This window comes from Pipistrellus hanaki (assembly GCF_964339955.1).
Source record: "Pipistrellus hanaki genome assembly, chromosome: 7".
Classification (NCBI taxonomy): domain Eukaryota; kingdom Metazoa; phylum Chordata; class Mammalia; order Chiroptera; family Vespertilionidae; genus Pipistrellus; species Pipistrellus hanaki.
Window position 1 is genome coordinate 69,852,390 of NC_140509.1, and position 24,925 is coordinate 69,877,314.

General features: G+C 37.4%; 1 protein-coding gene across 10 annotated transcripts in view; it reads right to left on the reverse strand.

Moving 5' to 3' along the window:
- LOC311625391 (uncharacterized protein) overlaps positions 1-24,925 on the reverse strand; it is a 160,843-nt gene that overhangs the window by 89,613 nt on the left and 46,305 nt on the right. The window contains exons 4-5 of one of the 10 annotated variants that reach the window (XR_014795495.1): positions 5,610-5,765; positions 5,148-5,226 (exon numbers count right to left, since the gene is read on the reverse strand). The exons of 6 other annotated variants lie outside the window; for them this stretch is intronic. Coding sequence is in view for 2 of the 4 variants with exons in the window: in XM_084889593.1 (XP_084745719.1) it covers positions 5,610-5,765 (156 nt within the window). In the remaining 2 variants the exon portion in view is untranslated. Of the gene's footprint in view, positions 1-5,142; positions 5,227-5,609; positions 5,766-24,925 lie in introns of all 10 variants that reach the window. 3 more of the 10 variants (XR_014795496.1, XM_084889593.1, XM_084889594.1) reach the window with 3 other exon arrangements.

A 24,925-nucleotide genomic window follows, 5' to 3' on the forward strand; every position in this document is an offset into this window, starting at 1 on the left:
CTGGTGAAGCACCAGGTTGGCCAGATGAAAAGGGATTAACAACAACAACCCACACTTGAGTGTTAGCCCTGGGCAGGGACAAGTCAGACACTGAGTCTTCTCTCTTGTGGCTCTGCGAGTCTCCTTCTGGGGTCAATCACGGGAAATCAATGCTCACTTGAGACAAATTTAGGTATTGGTTTCCTTTTAAGAATAGTCAGAGCAGAATGCTACCTCCTACTATGTACATATTAATAGAAAAATACTATTTACTCTATTTGTTCAAAGCTGACAAATGCTTTGAACACCCTTTTAAAATGCTTAGTTTCCCTTTCCACCAGCTGTTTTATACGCATGGCTCCATCTCCCTGAACTGTTTCCTCACCCATACACTGCATATGGAATCCCTCCTGTTACTGGCATTAAAAACAGTGATAAAGGAAGTGCATCCGCAAAGGTACTCAATGAATGTGCTTCCTTTTCTCATCTCCCTGTTTATCTTCATCTACTTAGTGTGTGCACTTATTAGGTTAATTAAACTGAATCAATATTGTCATCATATTCAAAACACTTCAAATCCCTACTGAGCACACTGTCTTAAAATAAGGAAAATACATGTTTTCTCACCTCGATCCCCAAACGGCCTGTGAACACACATGTGCACACCATGTGCTGACACGAGAGTTGCTAGATCCTGTCCTAATTAATAGCAGAAAGCAGAGGCAGCATCACTACAAGCACAGTTTTGTGTAAAGCTGCCTAGTGCCCCAATAACTAAGTATCTTAATTGCCAGTAAGCAGCAAATCCATTTGCAGCGTTACAGTGTAAACTGCAACTTTCCAATAAGAATAAGATGAGCCCTGTCAGAAAATAAGAAGTGCTTATCTAATTTGCCACTCAAAAAAACATTGTGATATCCTCCTGGGGCCAATATCTGGCTACATGATTCCCAAGATAAACATAATAATAAAATTCAGAAACAGATACCCCTCATTATTCAGCCCAATTTGCAAGACTTCAGAAGGTCATAGGTCATTCCAGACCCATTTGTTTTCTATGGAAAAAAGTAGAAAACAAATTCTTTTGCATCCTTCTCAAATTTCATGGTGACAAAATCCAAAACACTCTAAAAACAGAAAAGCAAAACAAGCAAAAAACAAGATACTTCAACAATGCAACTTATTTACTCATAAATATATTTCCCTGATCTACTGGTTATAACAAGAATCATTATCAGGTGCCTTCAATTTCCAAGAGTTTTGAATGTATGCATTTTTAGGTTGCCAAAAATTTACCTTTGTATGTTACCTTCCAGTTTCAGAATCTTAGTAATAAATTTTGCTTAGAAAATCCCTTATCCCTCTACACACACACACACACACACACACACACACACACACACCCCTGGTAGAACTTTTACAGTATGACAGTATGACAGTATGAGGTTGTAAGAGGCAGATGGGTTCCATTTTATGAGACTCTGCCACCAAACTGATGGTGTTGACCCACTGCTCTTTCATAGGATGCTAGTAAATGCTTGAAATGGAAACCATGGGATCATAGACCAAACATTACAAGGTTAGAAAATATTACAAGGTAAAAATGTCATGTGCCTCAATTAGAAATTATTCTGTCTGGTTCATATTTTCCATTTGAAATTTTTTTTTAAGAGTCCCTGTTTTTCTGAGGGAACTCAGAGAAATATTATGCCTAACATCTCATGCGTAAAATGTTATGCAAATAATTCAGTACGAACAGAGTTTGTCCCAATAGCACCATTACTTTAAAAACCAGAGTAAAAATTATTAATAAAACAGTTTAAATTTTTTTTAAAATTATCAGCATTAAGAAATTAGATCGTAGAGTATTTTACATAAATATAAGACATCAGATAACATTTGTTGGGTGTTTTCAAAGACTATATTAGTTTTCTTTTGTTGTATAAGTCACCCAACTTTTGAATAAAGTGCTTAACTAACTTTTACTTAATTATCATTTTGCAGGTCAGCAATGTGGGCTAGGGTCAGCTGGGAAGTTCTGGTCACAATCAGACTCACACATGCACCACAATCAATTCCTGGGGTTAGTAAAGTGCTGGCTAGTTATATTCAAAGATGTCCATATCCTAATCCCTGTAAACTGTGAATACATTACCTTACATGGCCAAGGTTGATTAAGACTGAAGATAAAAATAAGGTTAATCAGTACTCTTAAAATATGATTAACATGAGTTATTTGGGTTGACCTACTATAATAACAAGGGTGTGTAAAATTATAAAAAGAAGTCAAAGGAGGAGGTCAGAGTAATATGAGGTGAGAAAAACCCCACCCGCAATTGCTGGCTTTGAAGATAAAGGAAGAAGCCATAAAGCAAGGAAGGCAGGCAGCCCATGAAGTCAGAAAAGGTAAAGGAAAAGATTATCTCTAGAGCAATGGTTCTCAACCTTTCTAATGCTGTGACCCTTTAATACAGTTCCTCATGAAGTAGCAACGAAAATAATTGGGGTCACCATAACATGAGTATTATAAAAGTTTCCAAAAAGGAACAAAACCCAGATAATACCTTGATTTTTAGGCCAGTGAGACTGGTGTTAGACTTCTGACCTACAGAACTATCCTATCTAATAAAGAGGGAATATGCTAATAGACCATCACACCTTTACAAAATGGTGATGTCCACAGCCAATAAAGAGGGAATATGCTAATTGAATGCTACACCCTCACAAGATAACAGTGCCTAGCCCCTCAGTCCCACCTCATCCAGCCAGAGTCCCCTAGTCCTCTCAGCCCCCAAGTCCCCTCAGGGGCAGTAGGCACCACACGCCTCATCCAGCTAGAGTCCAGTCTCCTCAGGCCCGCCTCCTCCAGCCTCAGTCCCCCAGTCCCCTCAGCCCTGCCTCATCCAGCTTCAGTCCCCCAGTCCCCACAGCATCTAACCTCACCTAGCCTCAGTCTCCCAGTCCCCTCAGCCCCACAGGGGAAGGCAGTAGGGGGCAATCAGGCTGGCAGGGGAGGGCAGTTGGAGGTGATCATGCCGGCAGGGGAGCAATTAGACATCAATCAGGCTGGCAGGGGAGTGGTTAGGGGGCTATCAGGCTGTCTTGCAGAGTGGTTAGGGGCAATCAGGAAGGCAGGCAGGCGAGTAGTTAGGAGCCAGCAGTCCCAGATTGTGAGAGGGAGGTCTGACTGTCAGTTTAGGCCTTATCCCTGAGGGGTCCCAGATCGGAGAGGGTGCAGGCTGGGCTAAGAGACACCTCCCTACCCCCCACCCCCCAACCCCATGCATGAATTTCATGCACCAGGCCTCTAATAAGATAATAAATGGTTATTTTAAGCCACTAAATTTGTGATAATTTGTTGTAGCAGCCATATAATAATACAGATCATCTCATCTGAGATAGTCTGTCTCTGCTCCATATGTTCTCTCATCCTAGCAGGTTATATCTTCAGATCTGTTCAGATGAAAGACAGGCAAGATCTTAGAGACTGAATAGATAGAGTCCAAGGCCAATTGATATCTAAGCCCAGAACTGACACACCATCATTTCTGCTAAATTCTATTTGCCACAGCAACTCACAAGGCCAACCCAGATTTAAGGAGTAAAGATATAAATCCCACCTCCTATTGAGAGGAGCTGCCAAGTAGCTCAAATGAAAAACTGAAAGAATTGAATCTACTTTTTCAAACAGTCTACCACAATGACTAAAAATTTCACATCTCACTATTATAACTTTTAAGAACTGGGTTCAAAATGTGAATAATAATAATATCATCATAAAGGTAAAAATAGTATGTTGTATACTTTAAAAATGTATTAGTTTCAAAATGTAATACTATGTACCTTTCTCAAAAAATTAAATCCTATTTTTTCATTTAAATTAAAATTATTCAGGGTGTCTAGGTTATCTAAACATCTAAAGCACAGTTGTCTGACAGAAATATGAGAGTTATTATGTAATTTTAAAATTTAAGTAGCCATATTTTAATATAAAATATTAATAAGATATTTTTAATTTTTTCATATTAAGTCTTCAAAATCCAGTGTTCATTTTACACTTCCTAGAAATCCTAAATTTTTGCAGGTGGAAATATCTCTGCTTCTCTTTTCTTTGGGAGTAGGAATATATGACATGCTACATTAAAAAAGGGATTCTCAGGGCTGCCAACTTTACAGTAGAGCAGTAATATATTTCTCCTACATAAAAAACAAACAAAAAAGTGTCTTAATTTGTATTAGCCTCATTTTGAATGCTCAGTCATCACATATGTCTAGTGGTTACCACAGTAGAGAGCGCATATCTAAAAGATTTAAGGTAAGCCCCAGGCAAAATTTTAAGCTGCTAGAAGTTTGTCCTTAGAGCTCCTCTGTTCTCTTTTCTGCACTGAGGCACCTTCCTGCTTCCATTTTTAAGGCCCCCCTAGGATTTTCTGCCCATACTCCTATTCTGGGAAAGCAAGAGAGAATAGAATGTGGAAATACATTGTGATTCAAACAGCCCTGGATTTGAAACTGAATCTTATAGCTTACTGGATCTTATAGCTTAATCTAAGCTTCAGATTTATCATCAATTCCTATCTCACTATTCTTCATAGAATTTTTATAAAGAATGCAATGATATATATAATAGCATTTATCACAATGCTTGGTAGAGTAAAGGCATTGTAAAGAAGCTACCATTAGTTGTTGTGTTTTTTAATCATGTCTACCAGGAGAAGGCAATGCATAATATGAGAACAATGGACTGCTTTTAGAATTTCAGGTGGCACTAAGTCACAGACTGTAGAGGGTATTTCTTCTAAGGAGGAGAATTAATCAAAAGGATAAACAGAAAATGTTAGAGACCAGGTAAGCTGTGAGATTCCTATACTTCTAGACTTCTCCCCTGATTTATAAAAGCAAACAAACAAACAAACAAAAAACAAAAACAAAAAAAAACCCACTAGATTTTAAGAAGACATAGTTTAAATTCAATGCAAGATAATTTAGAGTTATTTTCATTGTGAGGACACTTTTCATCAGAGTATGGTGTAAATGATAAATTATGGTTTATTATTTTAGGCCAAGAGGCATATTGATTTCCCAAAATTAGACAAACAATCTGACTAAATATGGCAATGAAAAGCAAGACAAAAAAAAAAAAAAAAAAAAAAAAAGACAAACCTTACAGTTTTTCCTGAGGTAGTCAAACCTAACAGTTGCTACAGGATGCCAGCATAGCTCATACTGTTTTAGTGAATCACTGTCCTTCCAAAATGAACAAAAACACACAATTATTAGCTTCCCAGAAAATGCGTATATCGGCAAATTAATATTCACTTTGTGAATCAGTCAGTGTTCTTTAATATTTCCAAGACATACAGTCACAATTGCAAACATATTGTCTTTGGCCTTCAGCCCATTGATTGGGCACCAATTATTTGACAGATGTAATAGTGAAGCAAAATGATAAGTAGTTGAGGTGGGCTCATGGGTCAACTGGGCAGTTGGTCAGACTCTGAAATATCTTTCTAAATTAGTTGGTGTATTCATTTCTTGGGGCTGCTGTAACCAAGTACTATACAGTGATACCTAAAAAACACAAAAAAAATGTATTGTCTCAGAGTTCTGGGGGCTAGGACTCTGCTTACTCTGAAACCTGCAGGGGAATCTTTCCTTGCTTCTTCCTATCTTCCAGGGGGTTTGCAATCCTTGGCCTTTCTTTGCTGGCAGCAGCATAGCTCCAATCCACCTTTGTCATCAAATGGTGTTCTCCTTGTGTGTCTGTGTCTTCACATGGACACCTGCTTATAAGGACAGTGGATTAGAAGTCCATTCTACTTGAGTAGAAACTCCTGTTAACTATATTTCCAAATAAGGTCACATTCTGAAATACTGAAGGCTGGAACTTCCAAAATATATTTTTAAGGGACACAAACAGATGCCTCAGTTTTTCTATAAGGTAATGATGCTATAGTAGTGCCTAACTCACGGGGCTATCTGAGGACTGAATTAACATACAAAATGCCTAATTAGTGCTACCACATAGAACTACTATAAGAGTGATTACTAAATAGAATTTCCTATTGTTATGTATTGGCTTAGATCCTGAAAGCTATGCATACTCAAATGTGAGATTATATTTTTCACAGAGGTACCGATGCTGCTGCTGTGTTTTGATCTTAGAGTGTAGTTTTTCTTTCAAAATTAAATGACTCTCCTGTCACTTATGTTTTCGGGTATATAAACAGAAAATCTTTCTGGAGAAAAATTTAACCAAAATTTTACCAACTTCCAACATAATCTCATGAGAATGTTATACATTAAGCTGAATATGGGGATAGTAAATAAAGTTATTATTAACCACACAATAAAAGACCTTCCATATTCATATTTTAAAACATTAAATGTTTTGAGGACAAGTCATTAAACTTATTTAGTGAAGACACTAACATGCTAAACTGTAACTAAAATATAAAGCAACTGCAACTTTGCTGAATTGATTTATTAGCTCCAATAGTTTTCTTGTGAATTCTTCAGGATTTTCTCTATATAGGATCATGTTATCCATTAAAAGAGACAATTTTACTTATTTTCCAGTTTGAATGTTTTTATTTATTTTTCTTGTCTTATTGCTCTGGCCAAAACTTCCAGAACTGATGAATAGTAGTGGTAAAAGTGGTGATCCTTGTTCTCTTCCTGATTTTATGGTGAAAGTTTTTATTCTCTGACCATTGAATATAATTAATGTTTTTTGTTTGGTATGGGTTTTTTGTTTATAAATACCCTTCCCCATGTTGAAGAAGTCCCCTTATATTCTTAGTTTTCTGAAAGTTTTTATAATAAAAGAGTGTTAGACTTTGTAGAGGTGAATTACTTCTAAGTCATTAATATCCTGTAAACAGTACCTAGTATTGAGCTTTGCATAGTCAACAGTTTTATAAGTATTTGCTGAGTTTGAAAACAGCAAACACCAAAAACCTGAAATCACATGTCAAGAGACATCCTTTGATAAAATTTCCTAAGAGATTCATTTGAAAAGGTTGGCTTTTTTTCCCCCCTCACACACAATCCATGTAATTCACATAAGAGTCTCTCTCTTTTTTTTAAATTACCTGGTACACTAAATAAATTTTAAAATATGTAAAAGTTAATTCTGACACCTAATACCACTAGTAAATATAGTTGTCCAAGAACACTCCTGGATTTAAACAGGCTCAGTCAAATGAGGGCATAGGGAAACAAGGCCTCTGCCTGAGCCTTCTGTACAGAGTATTTGCAGTTTAGTAGCCCATGCCAAATATAAAAGGTTCCTCGAGAGCTTGATGTCAAATTTGAATATCTGAGAGTTTTCTCTAATTAGATCATAGGACATATATTTTTAAAATCTATCAACATCAGAGTAACGCTTTGCATAAGTGACTCTGTGGCTTCCACCAGAAGTCTATATCTTTCCTCCTGGGTACATCTGTGGCATTTCTTGCTAGGTATGATGGCCCCAGGTATGTTATTTTCCTTTCAGGCATCCTCATTGGACCTTGCTGATGAGAAGAAGAAGAAGAAGAAAAAAAAGAAATCCACAAGGAACATGCAGTACAAAATAATATTTGTCACTGATGTGGTAGAAATAGAAAATTACATAAACAATTTGGGAATTATAGGTTCATCACCACTGAGGTGAAAAGTTATAGACCATTTCTCACCCTCAATTATCCATTGGTTCCCTGTGGTGCCTGAGCCAAATACTTGGTTTCTTTGCATGCTCTTCTAACTTCTCCTCACCAAGATCTAACACTAAAAAATGCCAGCCCAGAGTGACACTGGCCAGGTTCTTGGTGAATACCTTCGAGGGCAATAATATATGTTTACATGTAACTCATAATTAATCACTAAACTTCCTTTTGGGAAGAAAAACAGATTCGGGGGTATATTTTACTGTCTGGGGGCAAGAAATGACAGGATGGGAAGAGAAGAGAAGCAAGTAAGGGGGGATGATTGAAAACATTTGACTTGGCTTGAAATAAAAGTACATATTTCACACATATTTTTAACCAACCCCAAAAGACAGCCTGACTTCGAACATGCTGAACAGGAAGCCATTTACTGTTGGAATGCCTGCTGAGCCCATCCAAAACACACACACTCCTAATACCCCCGGGCTATCTAAAGAGGTTTGGGGTGAAAATATTTAATTTATATGTGCAATCCTGCTTCCTGTTTTATTTTTTCCTCTTTGCCAACTCTGTTTTTCAAACTTTGTGAAAAACGATAGGAAACCCATTTCATTTTTCTCCCCTCCCTTTATTGACCCAGCTGTATGTTCTACCTCAATTTATAGCTCATACCTGGCTTGAAGACCAAAGAAAGAGAGAAAGGTAAAGACGGATGTTAAACTCTCATGGTTACTGTGGTTAAAAGGGAATCTGGGTGGAGGAAGGCTTGCGGTGGTTTCAATATCAAGGGCAAGAGGGTGTGGAACAGGGGCTTGCCTTGTGTTAAGAGAATGTGTGCATTCAGTAGTATGGATTAAAAAAGAGAGCACGGGTATAGAGAAGAGGGAAAAGAAAAAGCATTTTTCTGAGTGTGAGATAAGTGACCAGAGACACCTGAATCCTATTACATTTCAAAGAAACAATCTTGGTTATCAAGAAAAAAATTTTAAATATTTCAGAGGGGAAAAAGAAAAGAAAAGAAAGACCCAAATAGTTAAGAATCATAATCTGAACAAAAGATTTTCCAAAACTTTCTTTAACCATATTGGAGTGCTTTTATTCTTACTTGAATGCCAAAGGTATGCTCTTTTAGAATAAAATGAGTTCCAGATGGGTGTACTTTACTTAGTATACCTGTTACCCTTATTATGATATTTTGATTTCAGGAACTGCTGAATCAATGTGCAATAAAACATTTGAAAAAAAATCTGAAACCGAATGGAAATCCAGCAAGTTTGAAGTTCAGATTTCAAAATTCTTGAACTCAATTTAATTTTCCCAGAAAGCTGACCACACACTCTATGGAAATCCTGTCAGAGGAAGGGTTTTTGAGCAGTTTGTTTTAAATACTTCAGAAGAGGTGGGGAAACCTGTAAATACCTGAACTCAAATAAGCATTTCAACATTGCCTCTTGAAGCTATGTTTCAATCTTAATATCGGATCAGATGAACATTCTAAATGGAAGGCTGTTCTGGGAAATTCTACCTGTCACCATGGGCTTTACAATGCTTTAATGCCAGGTAATTGCCTTAAAACTTTTACTTGAAGTTGATAAAGGCCAGGAAGTAAACCACTTTTAAATTGTTGTGGAAATATTCAACTGTATCTACACTAATAAAAAAGAAACATGCAAATTAACCATCATTCTGCTACCCTACCTGCCAATCAGGAGGTGATATGCAAATTAGAAGGAGAAAGATGGCAGCCTCCCAGCTGCTCCAGGTGGGGAATGGCCAGGCTACTTTTCTCTTCCTGTTTCTCCCTTTTTGGACCTCCTCCTGTGCCTGACTCTGGTATCCAACTGTCACCCCACAGGGTCTCCAAGAGATGGCTGAAGAGCTTTCTTTCTTCACTTTCAATATAATCTTGCCTCCTAGAGTTAAAAATCTAACTCCAGTTCCCTTAACACTAAGTCACACCACCTTCCACAGTTAATGACAAATTGCACTTGATTCAGGGTTCAAACTGTACTTGACTCAGCTCTAAAACTATGTCCCCAGCTCTTTTATGACAAGACCTTTGAACCCCAGAGTTTGATGCCTGCCTGCAATGGACTGGTATTTTTGCTACATTCTCTGAATTTTCAATTTTAAAGGTTGAGGGTCTCTTTCTTGAGGTGAATGCGTCGACAGCTGGTCCTGTCTCCATCATTTCCTTCTGCCAAACTTAGTCTCTTCAAGCTCCTCCCTATTCCCACATTTTGGTGTGACCTTCCTGGAAGCCACTCTACTACAGAGGCACTGAGCAGGAACGAATATTATTCTCAACCTAACACCATCAGTCCTGCTTTTCAAACATACAGATCAAAACATTATTCAAACCTTTCCATGGATAGCCATCATTTTGATTTTTTAAATTAGGTGACAAAAACTACTATAATCAAGAAAAGTTTACATCTAATTTATACTTTTTGGTTCACAACAGCCCCTCATTCATTTAAAAAAATAATCTGTAATGACTAAACTGGATATGTAAGTGATGCCTAGCATGGTACCTATATACAATAGCCCAGAATGAAATTAACTATGATTATTGTTGAGGATGTTGTTCTTACTCCGGATATTTTGCCTCATAACCAGACTTCTAAATAATCTTCTCATTCCAATCTTATCCCTCTACAAAGCACATAGCAGGACCGACCACTTAGAAACCTGGGTTTGATCAGGTGATAAAACAAACTTATTTAAGCTTTCCAATGTTTTCTTACCACACTGAGAATTAAATACCAAGTTCTTACCTGTTCCTACAAGGACCTTCATGCTCTGGCCCCTGCCTAACTTTCCTGGTTCCTTTCTGACCCTCAGATCAAGCTCCCAGCCTTCACAGGACCACTGCCTTTGCTGTCTGCCACTTGGCACACTCTTTCTTTAAATCTGCACACAGCTGCCTCCTTTTTAGTCACCATATCTTGGTTTAAAAAGGATATTACTTCAGAAAGGCTTTCCCTGATCACCCAATTTAAACAATCATCCAGTGGCTCTCTATCACATTACCTTATTTGAATCCTCTTTATAGAAACTTTATCCTTATATGCTATACCTGCTGTTTATTCATTTACCATCTATCTTCCCCCATTAAAACGTAAGCAGGGCCGAGACTGGTTTGGCTCAGTGGATAGAGCATCGGCCTGCAGACTGAATGATCCCGGGTTCGATTCTGGTCAAGGGTATGTACCTTGGTTGCAGGCACATCCCCAGTAGGGGTGGTGCAAGAGGCACCTGATGGATGATTCTCTCTCATCGATGTTTCTAATTCTCTATCCCTCTCTCTTCCTCTCTGTAAAAAATCAATAAAATATATATTTTTTTAAAAAAAAACGTAAGCAGGGATCCTATTTTTCTAACTATGGCATTCTTATAGCATCTAACCTATAAAACATCTACTTTATTCATCCTACAAATCATATGTGTATATTATTGCAAACTCCTTGCAATAAATCCCTGGCTTCGTCCCATCCATGGCCAACTACATTAAATGACAGATCATTTAAAACCTAACAAATTATAATCCTCACCTAACTATTTGAAACTGAAGGCAATAGTATCTATGTTCCAAACTTTGCCAGTTAGTGCCTATGACAAGGCTGGCCAATTACTGTCTCCCATTGCTATTTGATCTGTGTTTTCCCAGGCCCTTATCATGACATCAACAGGAATCACTAAGTGCCTCATTATGTACCTGAGAAAGTTTATACCATAAAATTTGGAAGTTCAGTATTTTAAGTATCTGCATCAAGTAATTAGATTGATTTATCTCAAGTTGTTGCACTAAAGAGAATGGGATATGAAGGAGACTAAAGGCTAGTTTACAGAAGCAAAGCCTTCTGGGTAATGGTGGAGAGTCTTCTAGGGAACCCTCAAGCTAGTTGAGTTGTTATTAATGTCATAGAAGTTCTTATGCAAACCATGTCTTGGCATTTTATAGGAAGCATTTTTTGCTGAAACTACTTTCATATAGCAGACAAATTACTCTCCTCACCTTCTCTATGTAATTAGTAGAGAAAACACATTTTAAGAACAAAGACTACCATTCATAATCTGTGTGTCACAATAAATATGAATTATCCAACTGACGATTACTGTTGCAGACATACAGACTGAGCATTTGGCACTAATGACTGCCAAAGAGTGACAATAGAGACTGAGAATTTGGCTCTAGTGACTAATCCAATATGGAATGGCAAGGAATAGAAAAACAGAATGAAAACCAGAGTAAAAGAGACAAGAGATCCCAAAACACGAGGACATGGATACTTAGGCTGTGTCTAAGTTTCACCAAAACATGAAACCTTTACTTGTTTATTATTTGCAGGTGCTACACATGTGAAACTAGTTTCTCAACCAGTCATTATAGTTGGATAAAGACTAAACTAAAGAGCTTATCTTTTGTAATTATAGAGAGGTAGAACTTGAATCAAGTGGACACGTTCTACATTTTGAGTCATGTATCCAGTGAAAGTAAAATAGTTTACAATCTCTGTAGCAGGCTTCCTTAAAATGCCGCACCCAATTAGGTGTTCCTCAGAAAAAAGAAAAGGAGGAAATGACTCTGTATGCTCATATCAGTTTTGAGAACACCAGATTAAACAACGTCAAAACATTTGTATTTAGATGCTTCAATAAGCTAGTGTGCAAGATATATCTCCAAGGGTATTGGATGCCACTTTCAGATTATTGTGGACTCCTGTCTTCATAATATCTATTAGCCTCTAAAAAACACACTGGAAATTCTGCCATAGGAGATAATGCCTTAAAAAGTCTCATACTTGTTACAGCTCTATTAGGAAAATGAATGACAACAGGATTCTTAGTTTTCCACTGCTGGAAGCTAGAGCAAACCAGAATATGATGTTCTAGAAACTCTGCTACAGACTTCTGCTCATAGCATGTTAGCTTGAACTTGGGCACACAACCAGACAGACACAGGTGCAAGGGATGCTAGAAGAGTGACATTTAGATTTCCCAGCACATATGATAGAAGCAGGTATTGTTAAAGAAGTTTGGAAACATGTCTGGGGACTTCACAGTTGTAGTTGGTTACACAAAGAGGAAGTACTGACTTGTACCAATAGATATTAAAATGTATTTTATACAGGTACATCATTACAATAGTATGGTACAGGAGCAAAAATAAGCATTCCAGAAACAGAGCTAATAGAAAGCTCAACAATTATATTGAGAATATTATAATATACTTAGCATATTATAGAGATACTTTCTAAGTCTGCTAGTATTAGGAAGGAAGATGTGCTCAACAAATTATGTGAAAAATAGTTGGCTATTTTGGAGACAACATAACATTAATTCTTACTTCAAATCATAGTAAATATACTTAAGAGTTTAATGTTATTGGGTTAGAAGAAAGGATGGGTATGGAGATTTCGTGATTTTTGTATTTTTTAAACATGAAAACTAAGGCTCAAAAAAAATAAATAAAGATCAGTAATTTGTCTTTTAACATTTTTAAATATTTTTATTTATTTTTCTTAAGAGAGGGAAAGGAGAGTGAGAGAAGATAGAAACATAGATGATAGAGTCTACGGCCATACCACCCTGAACGCGCCCGATCTCGTCTGATCTCGGAAGCTAAGCAGGGTCGGGCCTGGTTAGTACTTGGATGGGAGAAACATAGATGATAGAGAAAAATCAATTGGCTGTCTCCTGCACACCCCCTACTGGGATTTAACCCACAACATAGGCATGTGCCCTGACTAGGAATCGAACCAATAACCTCTTGGTGCATGGGATGATGCTCAATCCACTGAACAACACTAGCTGAGAAGTAAATTTGTCTTTAAAAATAAAATAAAAACTGTATGGACTACAAAAAGCATCCCCCCCAAAATGTAAAAACAAAAACTTGGGGAAAATAGTTGTTAAAAATATGACAGCAAGTTGAAATATCAATAGGTCAAGAATTTCTACAAATACAAAAAAAAAAAGAGAATGAATAGATAACTTACAGGGGGAAAGTATAAAATAAAAGCATTTTTAGAAAACTTCTAAAATAGTAGTCAAAGAAATATTCACTTATATGAAGATATTAATATAAAATTATTTTAAATAAAAATTCTCAATATTGTCTTCAGTGTGCTGTGGTAGATAAGATCATAGTTGTAAGTGAGAAGGTACAGTCTTACAATCTTTCCAGAATGCAATCCAGTCATATATTTAATGCTTTGGGTTTTGTAATTTCACTTCTAAAGAAATAATCAGATGGGAGGAAAAACTCAGATTCAAGAATGCTCATCATAGCTTAATGTTAGAAATAGCCCATCTAACATTATATTAATCATGCTATAATAATAATGCTTACTTTATTATTACTTAATAATAATGGCTTGCTAATTAATAATAATTAATTATTATTATACATTTATGATGTCTCACTTTATTATTATAATGATACTAAAAATTAGTGCCAGGAATTGTTCTAAATGTTTTGATGAATACAGATTAACCTATGTAATTCCTTAAAACAACCCTATAAACTTTGTATGATTATTTTTATCGCATTTTAGATGTGAAGAAACTGAGATACTGAGAGGCTGAGTAACTTGCCCAAAGGCACCCAGCTGGCAAGCAGCAGAGCTGGGATTGAAACCCAGGCAGTCTGACTCCAGAATCCATGGTCTTAACTCCCACACATATTACCTCACACATCTAGCCATAAAATGGAACAGGAGATAGCCACTGAAATGTTTTCAAAAACTATTTAATGGTGTGGGAATATACTTACACTATATTTAGGGGAAATATTTTACAAAAATGTTTGTATGGCATTATCCCAATTTTGCAAACAAGAAAAAGACATATTAATAGAAAAATTTTAAAGAAGATACATGTATGCAAAGCTCTAAATAATTATCATTGCCTGGTAAGGAAGTTGTAATTTTCATTTCCTTCTTTATACGTTTATGTGTTGATAAAGTTCTAAAGAACACATATGTTACTTTTATCATCAGAGAAGAATACAAGTTGTTTTTAAAAGGAGAATAGCCCTAGCTGATTTGGCTCAGTGGATAGAGCATCAGCCTGCAGATGGAAGGATCCCGGGTTCTATTCCAGTCAAGGGCACATAGCTCTGTTGCAGACTCCTCTCTGGTCCCGGACCCTGGTCCAGATGGATGCAGGAGGCAACCAATCGATGTTTCTCTCACATCAATATTTCTCTCTGTCTTTCCCTCTTTCTTCCACTCTCTAAAATCAATGGAAAACTATCCTTGAGTGAGGATTAAACAAACAAAAAATAAAAATAAAATAAAAAGAGAATACAAATATTGATATTTAACGAGCATAGTTTACATCCTCTTGCCTTATTTGTCTTTCTAATTGCATGTTCAGGCTAGCATTAACGGGTCTTAACTATGCTTACAGCAGTATGGAAGGTGCAGGTATGTCTTCAAAGCTTCCCCATTTATGTACCTGAAAGGTTGCTTTTAGCACATTCTTCACAGTAATGCTGAAGTCATTCCTCAAGAGCGCTATAGTCATTGCTGAAACAAACAAAAACCCTCCAGCTTGTTTCCTCAAAACATTAAAAATGGAACTTAAATTAAAAATTAAAAATTTGTGCCGAAACCGGTTTGGCTCATGGATAGAGCGTTGTCCTGTACACTGAAAGGTCCCAGATTCGATTCTGGTCAAGGGCATGTACCCTGGTTGCAGGCACATCTCCAGTAGGGAGTGTGCAAAGAGGCAACTGACCGATGTTTCTCTCTCATCGATGTTTCTAACTCTATCCCTCTCTGTAAAAAATCAATAAAATATATTAAAAATAAATAAATAAATAAAAATTAAAAATTTGATCCAGTAATCCCACTTCTAGAAATGTATCCCAAGAAATGTATCCAAGAAATCATAAACACCAATCAGAAAGGACATATGCACCCCTATGTTCATAGCAGCACAATTTACAATAGGTAAGATTTGGAAACAGCCTAAGTGCGCATCAGCAGATGACTGGATCAGAAAACTATGGTACATCTACACAATGGAATATTATGCTCCTGTAAAAAAGAGAACTCTTACCATTCGCAACAGATGGACATGGAGAGCATGATGCTAAGCGAACTAAGCCAGTTGGAGAAAGATAAATATCACATGATCTCACTCATTTGTGGAATATAATGAACAACATAAACTGATGAACATAAATAGATCCAAAGACAGAGAAGCATCAAACAGACTGTCAAACTCCAGAGGTAAGGAAGGGGGTGGGAGGGGTGGAGACAGGTAAGAGATCAACCAAAGGACTTGTATGCATGCATATAAGCATAACCAATGGACACAGACACTAGGGTTTGAAGATATGTGTGGGAGAGAAGGAATGGCCAGGGAGAGGTCAATGGGGGGGAAAGAAGACATATGTAAAACTATATGTAATACTTAAAACAATAAAGAATTAAAACCACTTTCCAGCTTAAAATTTCTAATTCTACCAATTAAAAGATAGATTTATAAAAATGATTACTTTCCCCTTCCAGTCTTCTTCCTTCCTTCCTTTCTATTCATTCATTCATGTATGCATGCAAGGGCATTAAAACATCTCTGTTTATATCCACTGCTATGCTTCTTTCAACCATACCCTATTACCATGATTTTTTTTAAAAGCCTCTCAATTTGTTCCATGGAATTCTGATACAGCTTGGGCTTCTAAACCAATTAAAAACTCTTATTGCATAGAACCTGTGTTTCTCTCAAGCTCTGAACTACTAAAAACAACACACACACACACACACACACACACACACACACACACACCACCTCCCTGTATAGAAAAACTGAAAACATAGTTTTACATATATTATCTCATTTTAGCCTCACACTATCCCTTTGAGGTAATAAAGATGCAAATCCTTGGACCATTGGAAGTCTTTCAAAATAGAGTTAAATTATGACATAAAAAAAAAAGCTGAAGAAGTATTACAGCTATTCACATACCACAGTTTCAAAGGCTAAAAGCTGACCACGAGTAATAAAAAGCAATGCACAAGTAAACAAATGCAGGAATTATGGTTAGGGCAGATTGTTATTTGGGGTCTGGCTAGCAGATCTGCAATAAAGCACTGGCAATGCTAGACTGATCTTGTCGTCCTACCACGAGGATTTTTAAATACATCCTGAATACAAATTATTTATTTTTCTAGGAGCTCTGTCCTTGTCCTTGTCAAACCTCACTTCCCCTGAAAAACCATCCTCCACTCTGGATCATTGGACAGAGGTTTTAAATCCGTCAACCAGCTAAACACAGGAGTGGGTCTCTGGGGCCCTGGGAGGACTGTACTACAAGGGAGGAGCAGGCATGTCAATAACTAAGTTCGTTCATGGCCTTCGGTTTGCCCAGAAGCAAAGCAGAAATAACAGTGCTAATTTTAACTTCACACTGATTGGGAATATAGACAGTCCCTTCCTTGAAGTCTCTCTTCCCCTCACAGCTAAAACGAAAGAACTAACTAGGCAAATCAATTAGGGAACGATGAAAAGGTGGAATTTTATTCCAATCAAGCACTGACCCAATCTAGCCACGTTTCTTCCTTCCACGTTTCTTCCCCCTCTCTCACGGGGAAGAAAATCCAAACCATCTGACCTGTCCTGCAAAAACACCCCAATCTGATCTTCGCTTCTTTCCTAAATCAACACAGCTACCCTCTTGTAGCTTATACACAATTCCAATAACACATCCTACCCCATCTTGCCTCTGAGCCTTTGCTCGCGGTGCCTTCTTCCCACTTCTTCCACAGTTTTTAATTGGTTTAGAAGCCCTAATTTAACAAAAGTAACTGTGATCATTAACTGAGCTTCTACTTTGTGCCAGGCAGTGTTCTAAATGCTTAACAGCTGTCATCTCACAGGAACCTCACAATAACCCCAGACTGTTCCTCATTACTTATTCCTCATCGCTATTCCTATCATCAATGAGAAAAGCAAAACACATGTTGAAAACTGCCTTTAAGAACCAAACAATGTTTTGTTTTAGATTACATCCATTTAATCATTTTTTCCATCTGTGATTTATGTTTGTGCCTGTTGTAGGCCATTACACAACCAGCCTAGTATGACAGCTACAAGTGTCTTTCTAAGTGACTCTCTGAGACCCCTTCAGGAGTTCTGTGAGGTCAAAACTATTTCCATAATACTATTAGGACCTTATTTGCTTCCATGGTATGCAATATCCCACACAAACGTGATTTCTAATACAGTAAATGTAGATGAGTGTAATCTACATAAACAAAAGCTCACAAATCCCCAATTTTACAATATTTCCACTGAAATATCATTCCCATTGAAAGAGTCACAGATTACCTTCCTCTAACATTGTAGGAGCATTTTTACCCAACGTTTTCAATAAGATGCACTGTCTGTAAAACTCTGTAACAAAGCTGAAGGGACCAGATTGACATGCTAATAAAGTGGCTCCCCTGAGACCAACCTCCCAAATTGGTGCCTCTGCAGAATTACAGATTAGTGCACACCATGACCCTTCAGTCAAAGGAACTCACGTGTCCTTGCTTCTTTTGCTGAAGCAGAGAACACAGCCTTCGTTCTGATTCTTTTTTCTATCCTCACATGGTACTTAGTACTAAACCTTACACATAATAAGTGCCAAATGATGTTACTTATTTGTTTTCAAAATATATTTGTATTGATTTCAGAGAGGAAGAGAGAGAGATAGAAACATCAATCATTAGAATCATTGATTGGCTGTCTTCTGCAGGTCCCCTATTGGGGATCTAGGCCACAACCAAAATCAAACCCAAAACCCTTCAGTCTGCAGTCTGATGCTCTATCCACTGAGCCAAACCAGCTGTGACTGGATGTTTTTTAAATATGTTGACTAGGAAGGCAAATCATCTTGAATTTCTATAAAGTGTTTTTAAAATAAATATTTTCTAATAAATAGTTAACATGCTAGTTACAATTTTCATTTCTTCTCAAGCAGTTCCGCCACTTCTGTGTAACAGTTATAGTTTAAAAGCAATATAATTCTACTTCATTTATTAAAAAACTATAAATTAGACTTTATAAAAAGTAATAATTACTAAATTATATTAAAATATTCTAAAAATAACTGAAAAAATACTATAAAGATGGTATTATGCCAAGCCCTATCATGTCCTTAAGAGGAATACACTTTTCTTTTAGAGTAGATAAATAAACATCAAGTGATCAGGTGTTCCACACTTGAGAAGCAAACAGAAAAAAAAAAAAAAAAAAAAAGCAGAATGTTTATCGGTAGCTCCTTAGTTGTCTAAATTGGTATGTAAATGTCCTAAAATTACTTCCTTTTGATCCAACCAGAATTGCCATGAGACCAGCCCAACTAATGTGAGTTGGTTCTTCTCAGTCTGATACAAAAGAATAAACTAAATGAGATGCTAGAAAAAATGGGAGGGAGGTCCTAATAATACAATAGAATCCTGAACTTGACCCATTTTAAATGTGGTTATTTCCATCAACAAAGTTACATATCTTTGATTATTACCAACCAACATGGAACTAAGATCATTTTCTCACAGGAAGTTTTATGTGAACCAATTAAAGGGATACACTGAGAACTAATAATCAAACCCAGATTTTACTGGGCAACCCTATTACTTGGATTATTGTGTTATTTCTTGTATGTCAAAGGGCAAGGGTTTTTTGTTTTTTTTTAATTTTAAAAATTTTGGATTAATTCCTGCTTCTCCTTATGGTATGAATTTGCCTGAAGTCCCAGTTTCCATTCCACTTCCTTCCTCAAATCTTGAGTCTTCTGGCTCAAAGGCCAGGTGGGTCTTTTATGTTCATCCAACATAACTTCCTAATTTTACAGTGAGGACAATAGGTGGAGGTGACAATAGTGATTTGCCCAAGGTTTCACAACTAGACACAAACAGCCCAAACCAGACTCAAGATCCTGGATTCCAGGCAATTTACCACCAAAACCACAACACTGCCACTTAATTCTCTTCTCTCATGTTTCATTAACAGTTTCATGACTATGCATTTTGTTGCTTCTCAAAAATTTTAATCACTCCAAGAGCAAGGACCACAGCTTCAATGTAGCGTAGCCTTGAGCTCATGTTCATAACAAATACTTGGTTTTAATTAAATCAGGGGAAAAAATACTTTTTAAAGGGCATTTTAAAATTGAGAGGGCCAGCTGCTAAAACAGTGATATATCCTGGCAATGACTATTAAGTAAACTGTTTTGCATAGTGGTAAATTTGAATTTCTGTACTTCCTTGGTCTTTTGACTGAAGTGAAGGGGAGGAATGTGACACCATTCTCAATACATAATTTGAGTCCTTGATTTAAAAAAAAAGAAAAAAGAAAAAAAAAAAGAACACTAACTATTTTGATTATCAATCAAATATTTATAGCTTCCATAAAAGCTTTCTTGGTATAAAGATCCTTTACTTTGCAGAGTTTAGAGAACTTGATTATGGCTTTTGGCATATGTTACAACATGGATGAACTTAAAAGACATTATGCTAAGTGAAATAACCCAAACACAAAAGAATAATTATTGTACAATTCCACTTAGATGAGGTTATTTAGAATAGTAAAATACATAGGTACAGAAAGTACACCAGTGGTGACTAGGGTCTAGGAAGAGGAGAAAAGGATATTGCTGAGTGGCTATGGAATTTTAGTATATGATACTTAAAAAAAAAAAAGTTCTGGAGCTGGATAGTAAGAAAGCTTGATTGTAAAAGCCAGGATTTTTTTAAAAATATATTTTTATTGATTTTTTACAGAGAGGAAGGGAGAGAGATAGAGAGCTAGAAACGTAGATGAGAGAGAAACATCAACCAGCTTCCTCCTGCACACCCCCTACTGGGGATGTGCCCGCAACCAACGTACATGCCCCTGACTGGAGTCGAACCTGGGACCTTTCAGTCCGCAGACCAATACTCTACCACTGAGCCAAACCGGTTTCGGCCAGGATTTTAATTTTACACATCTTTCGGTAGCTTTCATGAAAGTAACTTTCAGGAGATTATGTGTATTTCCCTCTGGAAATATTAAGAAAGAAACAATTAACTCTCTTTTCTGGATGATAGTAAATCTTCACCTGCTAAAAGGCAGATAAACAAGTGAATCTTATGAGGTTCTTTTAAGCTCCATTATTCCTTTTGAATCAAGGGGTTCAAAGCACGAAATTCATGCAATCGTAGGCCTTCCTTCCTCCTGCTGCCAGCACCAGCTTCCCTCTGGCACCTGGGACCCAGGCCTCCCTCGAAGACCCAGCTTTGTCTGGAAGGTCGTCTGGAAGGTCGTCCAGAAGGACGTCTGGTCTAATTAGCATGTTTTGGTTTTATTATTACAAATTAGTGATCAGGCTCTCAAGAGGGATCACCACAGGGATCTTTTTGAGAACTTTCCTAATTCTAAAACTATTTTCCTCATCCAGCCTCTCCTTCATCCAGCCGCTAATATATCATGTAGCAAGTGGTAACGATACACCAAATTCTATAAAGCACACAATATCCCACTATTACCTACCAGGCTCATAATCTACTCTACAACTGGCTGCAAGGGCTGGAAGCTGTCACCTGAGAGTTCTCTGCACTTGGAAATGATCCAATGAAAAAACCCTTGCCATCAAGATTGTTAGTCTGGGCCAGCAATATGTCCTTGAGAATACTTGTTCAGGTGACATTTTACCATTCCAATGATAGCACTAAGGGGATACAGTATAGGAAAAAATCAATCCTAAAAATGCCACACATTCCAAGGGAATCAGAGTGCCTGCCTATTCACCGCCCCAACAATCACAGCCTGGGACAGCCCAGAGCCGGTATCTTTAGTCATGACTTAGACTGTCAGTCACATAGGCCCCTGAAATTAACCTGTGGAAGAGGCATTGCACTCACAATGCACAGGCTAAAATCTGAATTAAATCTCTATTGTGATCCAAGTGGAAAATTCTGAAGCTCCGCCTCTCCCCCAAATACCACCCTCTCCCCTTTTGAATTGCCAGGACAATAGCAAAAAGTGCTTTTCTTGATATCATTTCCCGTTGTCTCTCTGCTCTTCTCCATCCTCCCTCTCCCTACCAATTCTAAAACACTAGGGATCTCTGGCCTCCAAGGTGCTAGTCTGTTACCTTAGAAACTGTTTCTTTACAAGGCAATGGAGTGGCAGAGGGCATGCCTTTGCTGCTTACCTTGGCAACCGTGAATTGCCAAATGCTGTTCTCATGAATGCGAGTCATTCACTGCCATCTGGACATGCCCACAGGTACAAACATTTTTTCATGAAAGAACCAGGGAATACACGTTGCATCAATAAATCTCTTGAATGACAAGCAAAGCCTACCCATATGTTGGAACAGCTATATCACATTAAAATTGACAACAGACACTAATGGCATTGCTTCTAATTGCTTCCAGACAAGGTCAAATTAATTGTTCAGTTTATACTATATTCCTCAGCCTTATCAGGCAAACAGCATGAGTTGGGAGAGAGGATGAGGTATGAAGAAGGAGGTAGAAAGAGACAGTCACCATAAAGTGAATAACCACTGAATTTGACCCAAGAATAAATATACTATCTTAAAGAGTCTGGAAGAGCCCTAGCTGGTTTGGCTCAGTGAATAGAGTATCTGCGTGTGGACTGAGGGGTTCCAGGTTTGATTCTGGTTAGGGGCACATGCCTGGATTGTGGGCTCGATCCCCAGTAGGGGGTGTGCAGGAGGCAGCCAATCAATGATTCTCTCTCATCATTGATGTTTCTATCTCTCTCTCCCTCTCCCTTCCTCTCTAAAATCAATAAAAGATATGTTTTAAAAAATAAAAAATAGAATCTAGGAGAGGCTATTCATTTCTTACTACCATTTCTGTAGATAAAAACCCAAGAGCAGGGATTTTTTCCCCCCTTGGATTGCTGAAATAAGACTGGCACTTACTTCATTCAGAGGCATTTTTATTTTCCTCATAAACAAACACTACAGGTGAAATTCTTAACATATTTATAAGAACATAGACTGCACTTGATTGGGGGTGACATGCAAGATATAAAAGGGTTCTATTATATTTTCTTGTAAACAACGTGGCTATGAACCTTGGAATTTAGTACATATCCAGCTTTAAACTTAATTCTTCTATGTGTCTACTTTTTCATTGGGATATTGGTATATGCAGTATGAAATTTTTTAATAATTTACTAGTTTCTTAGGTCTTATGTCTTTTATAAATTTGTATCATGCTCATTCATACACATACACCAACAGTGTAAAATATTTAATTCAAGCTTATATAAGCCATATATTAAGAATTCCCATAGAAAGACATGAGGGGAGAGAAATCTTGGGCAAAATCAGTCAGCAATATTTCTAATAAATATGACAAAAAAGGGGGGAGGGGGCAACAGGAAGAGCGAGCAAAGAACTGTGGATAAGGGACAAGCAGATGGCAGAGTTTTCCTAATTTGGCCACTTGTAAAAAAAAGTAAAGTCTTCTAAACATCTTTATGGCCTGATTAAAGGATCAGAGAGTTGGCCAGGTAAGTTTCTACAAAAATTACGTCACTCCCAATATCCCTGCCACAACCACTGATTAATCCGGTCTGGTCTCCAACAAGACTTGGGATGGAACTGGGACGTTTGTAACATATCCTTTTGCCATAACAAGAAGTGATATGTTTTCTTTCCTTGGTGATAAAGCTTTCCAGTTCAGTTCAAAATCTTTGTTTACCAGACATAAAAATGTTGATTTTCAAGCTGTTCCATTGACTTTGGGCTCTTTCTCTCCCTTCCCCCGCTCTGCCTTTTGCCTTCAGAAGTTCAGGATGTCTCAAACAGTAACTGTTACATTCTGTCTAGCAAGCCTGGACCGTGGACAGTGATCTAACCTCTTGGAAAAAACATGGAGTTCACCCAAAAACTGAGAGAGACGTTCTCTCGCCCCAGCAGCCAGCTCATAGGTTTCAAAGCTCTGGGACAGACCTCATGAGCAGCTTGAGGCTCTAGCATGTAAGCTGGCAGCGCCAACTCAAACACAGAAAGTACTTCTGCAGGTATAAACAGCAACCGCACACCAGGCCAGATCCCAGAGGGCAGGCACCGGGGGCGTAAAATCCAGGCCACGGGCCTCTGCCTGCGTCACTCTCTGCAGGCCTCTCCTATGTCTGGAGACATATGAGAAAGAGAACCTTCCCAGTGGGACTGTGAGTTGAGGAAATCAGAAGTCTCATGTTAAAGAAATATAGAGAAATATAGAACTATCTTTCCCCTTGGATAGTTCTTACTTGCTTACACACACACACACACTCACAACATCTCTTCAGCAGTCGGTCACCTATAATAATTTTGATTTGCTTGAGAGCAGCAAAACTGACCTTGATAAGGATATGCAAAAAATGAATCCATTTCTTTTTCCTTTGGGGATTTTGCTCACTTGCCTTAGAATATTCTCTGTGTCCACCCTTCAAGGGCCCACTATGCTCTTTCAAACCCTGCAGGCTTTCCATGTATTTACATATTGCTGGCCTCAGGCTTTGGACACTGCCACTGCCACTAATCTCAGTGATTCCAGAGCAGTCTGTGTGAGTATGCTTTTGGAGAACAAAAGAGAAGGCCATTGAGCTTTTCAGATATAAAAACACTGAGTTTTCCTGGGAATATTCCTTTTTTCCACTGAGTTTTTAAAGCTAGACTATCAACCATTATAGGTGTTACTCATTTGCACAGTTTCCTTACATAAGATGTGAGTATATACTAGTCCCCTAAGAGAGTTTATTAGCTAATATATCTTTTTATATAGGCAATTGCTTATTTTTAAAGTTCATATGTCTTTATACTTGACCCTATTTTGTACTTAATTGCAGTTCACTAAATAAACTTTATTTCAATAACTATCAAATTGTTGTCTTTCACTCATTCTCTCACTCAACTAGTATTTGTTGTTATCACAAATATGATAATTTATATCCCCATCATCAAGAAACACTGAATCTCTTTGGAAAAACAGACTTCAACATTATACATAATAAAGTTTGCAATTAAAAATCCCTAAGTTGCTCAAATATTTTCATTAATTGCCATTAAATTATCTATGGAAGCAGTGAATCTATGGCAGTACAAGATACAGAAAACATAGTCCATGTTGTAAAGATTCACAATCTATCTGGTAGATTAAAACATGTTTCACTTTATGCTTTATATTTGGAAACTAAGAAGTATACAAAATAACCCTCAATCTCTCGAAAAGCCACAGAATTACAATATCATAGGTATAGGATGCTATAACTAAAAACAACTAATAGAG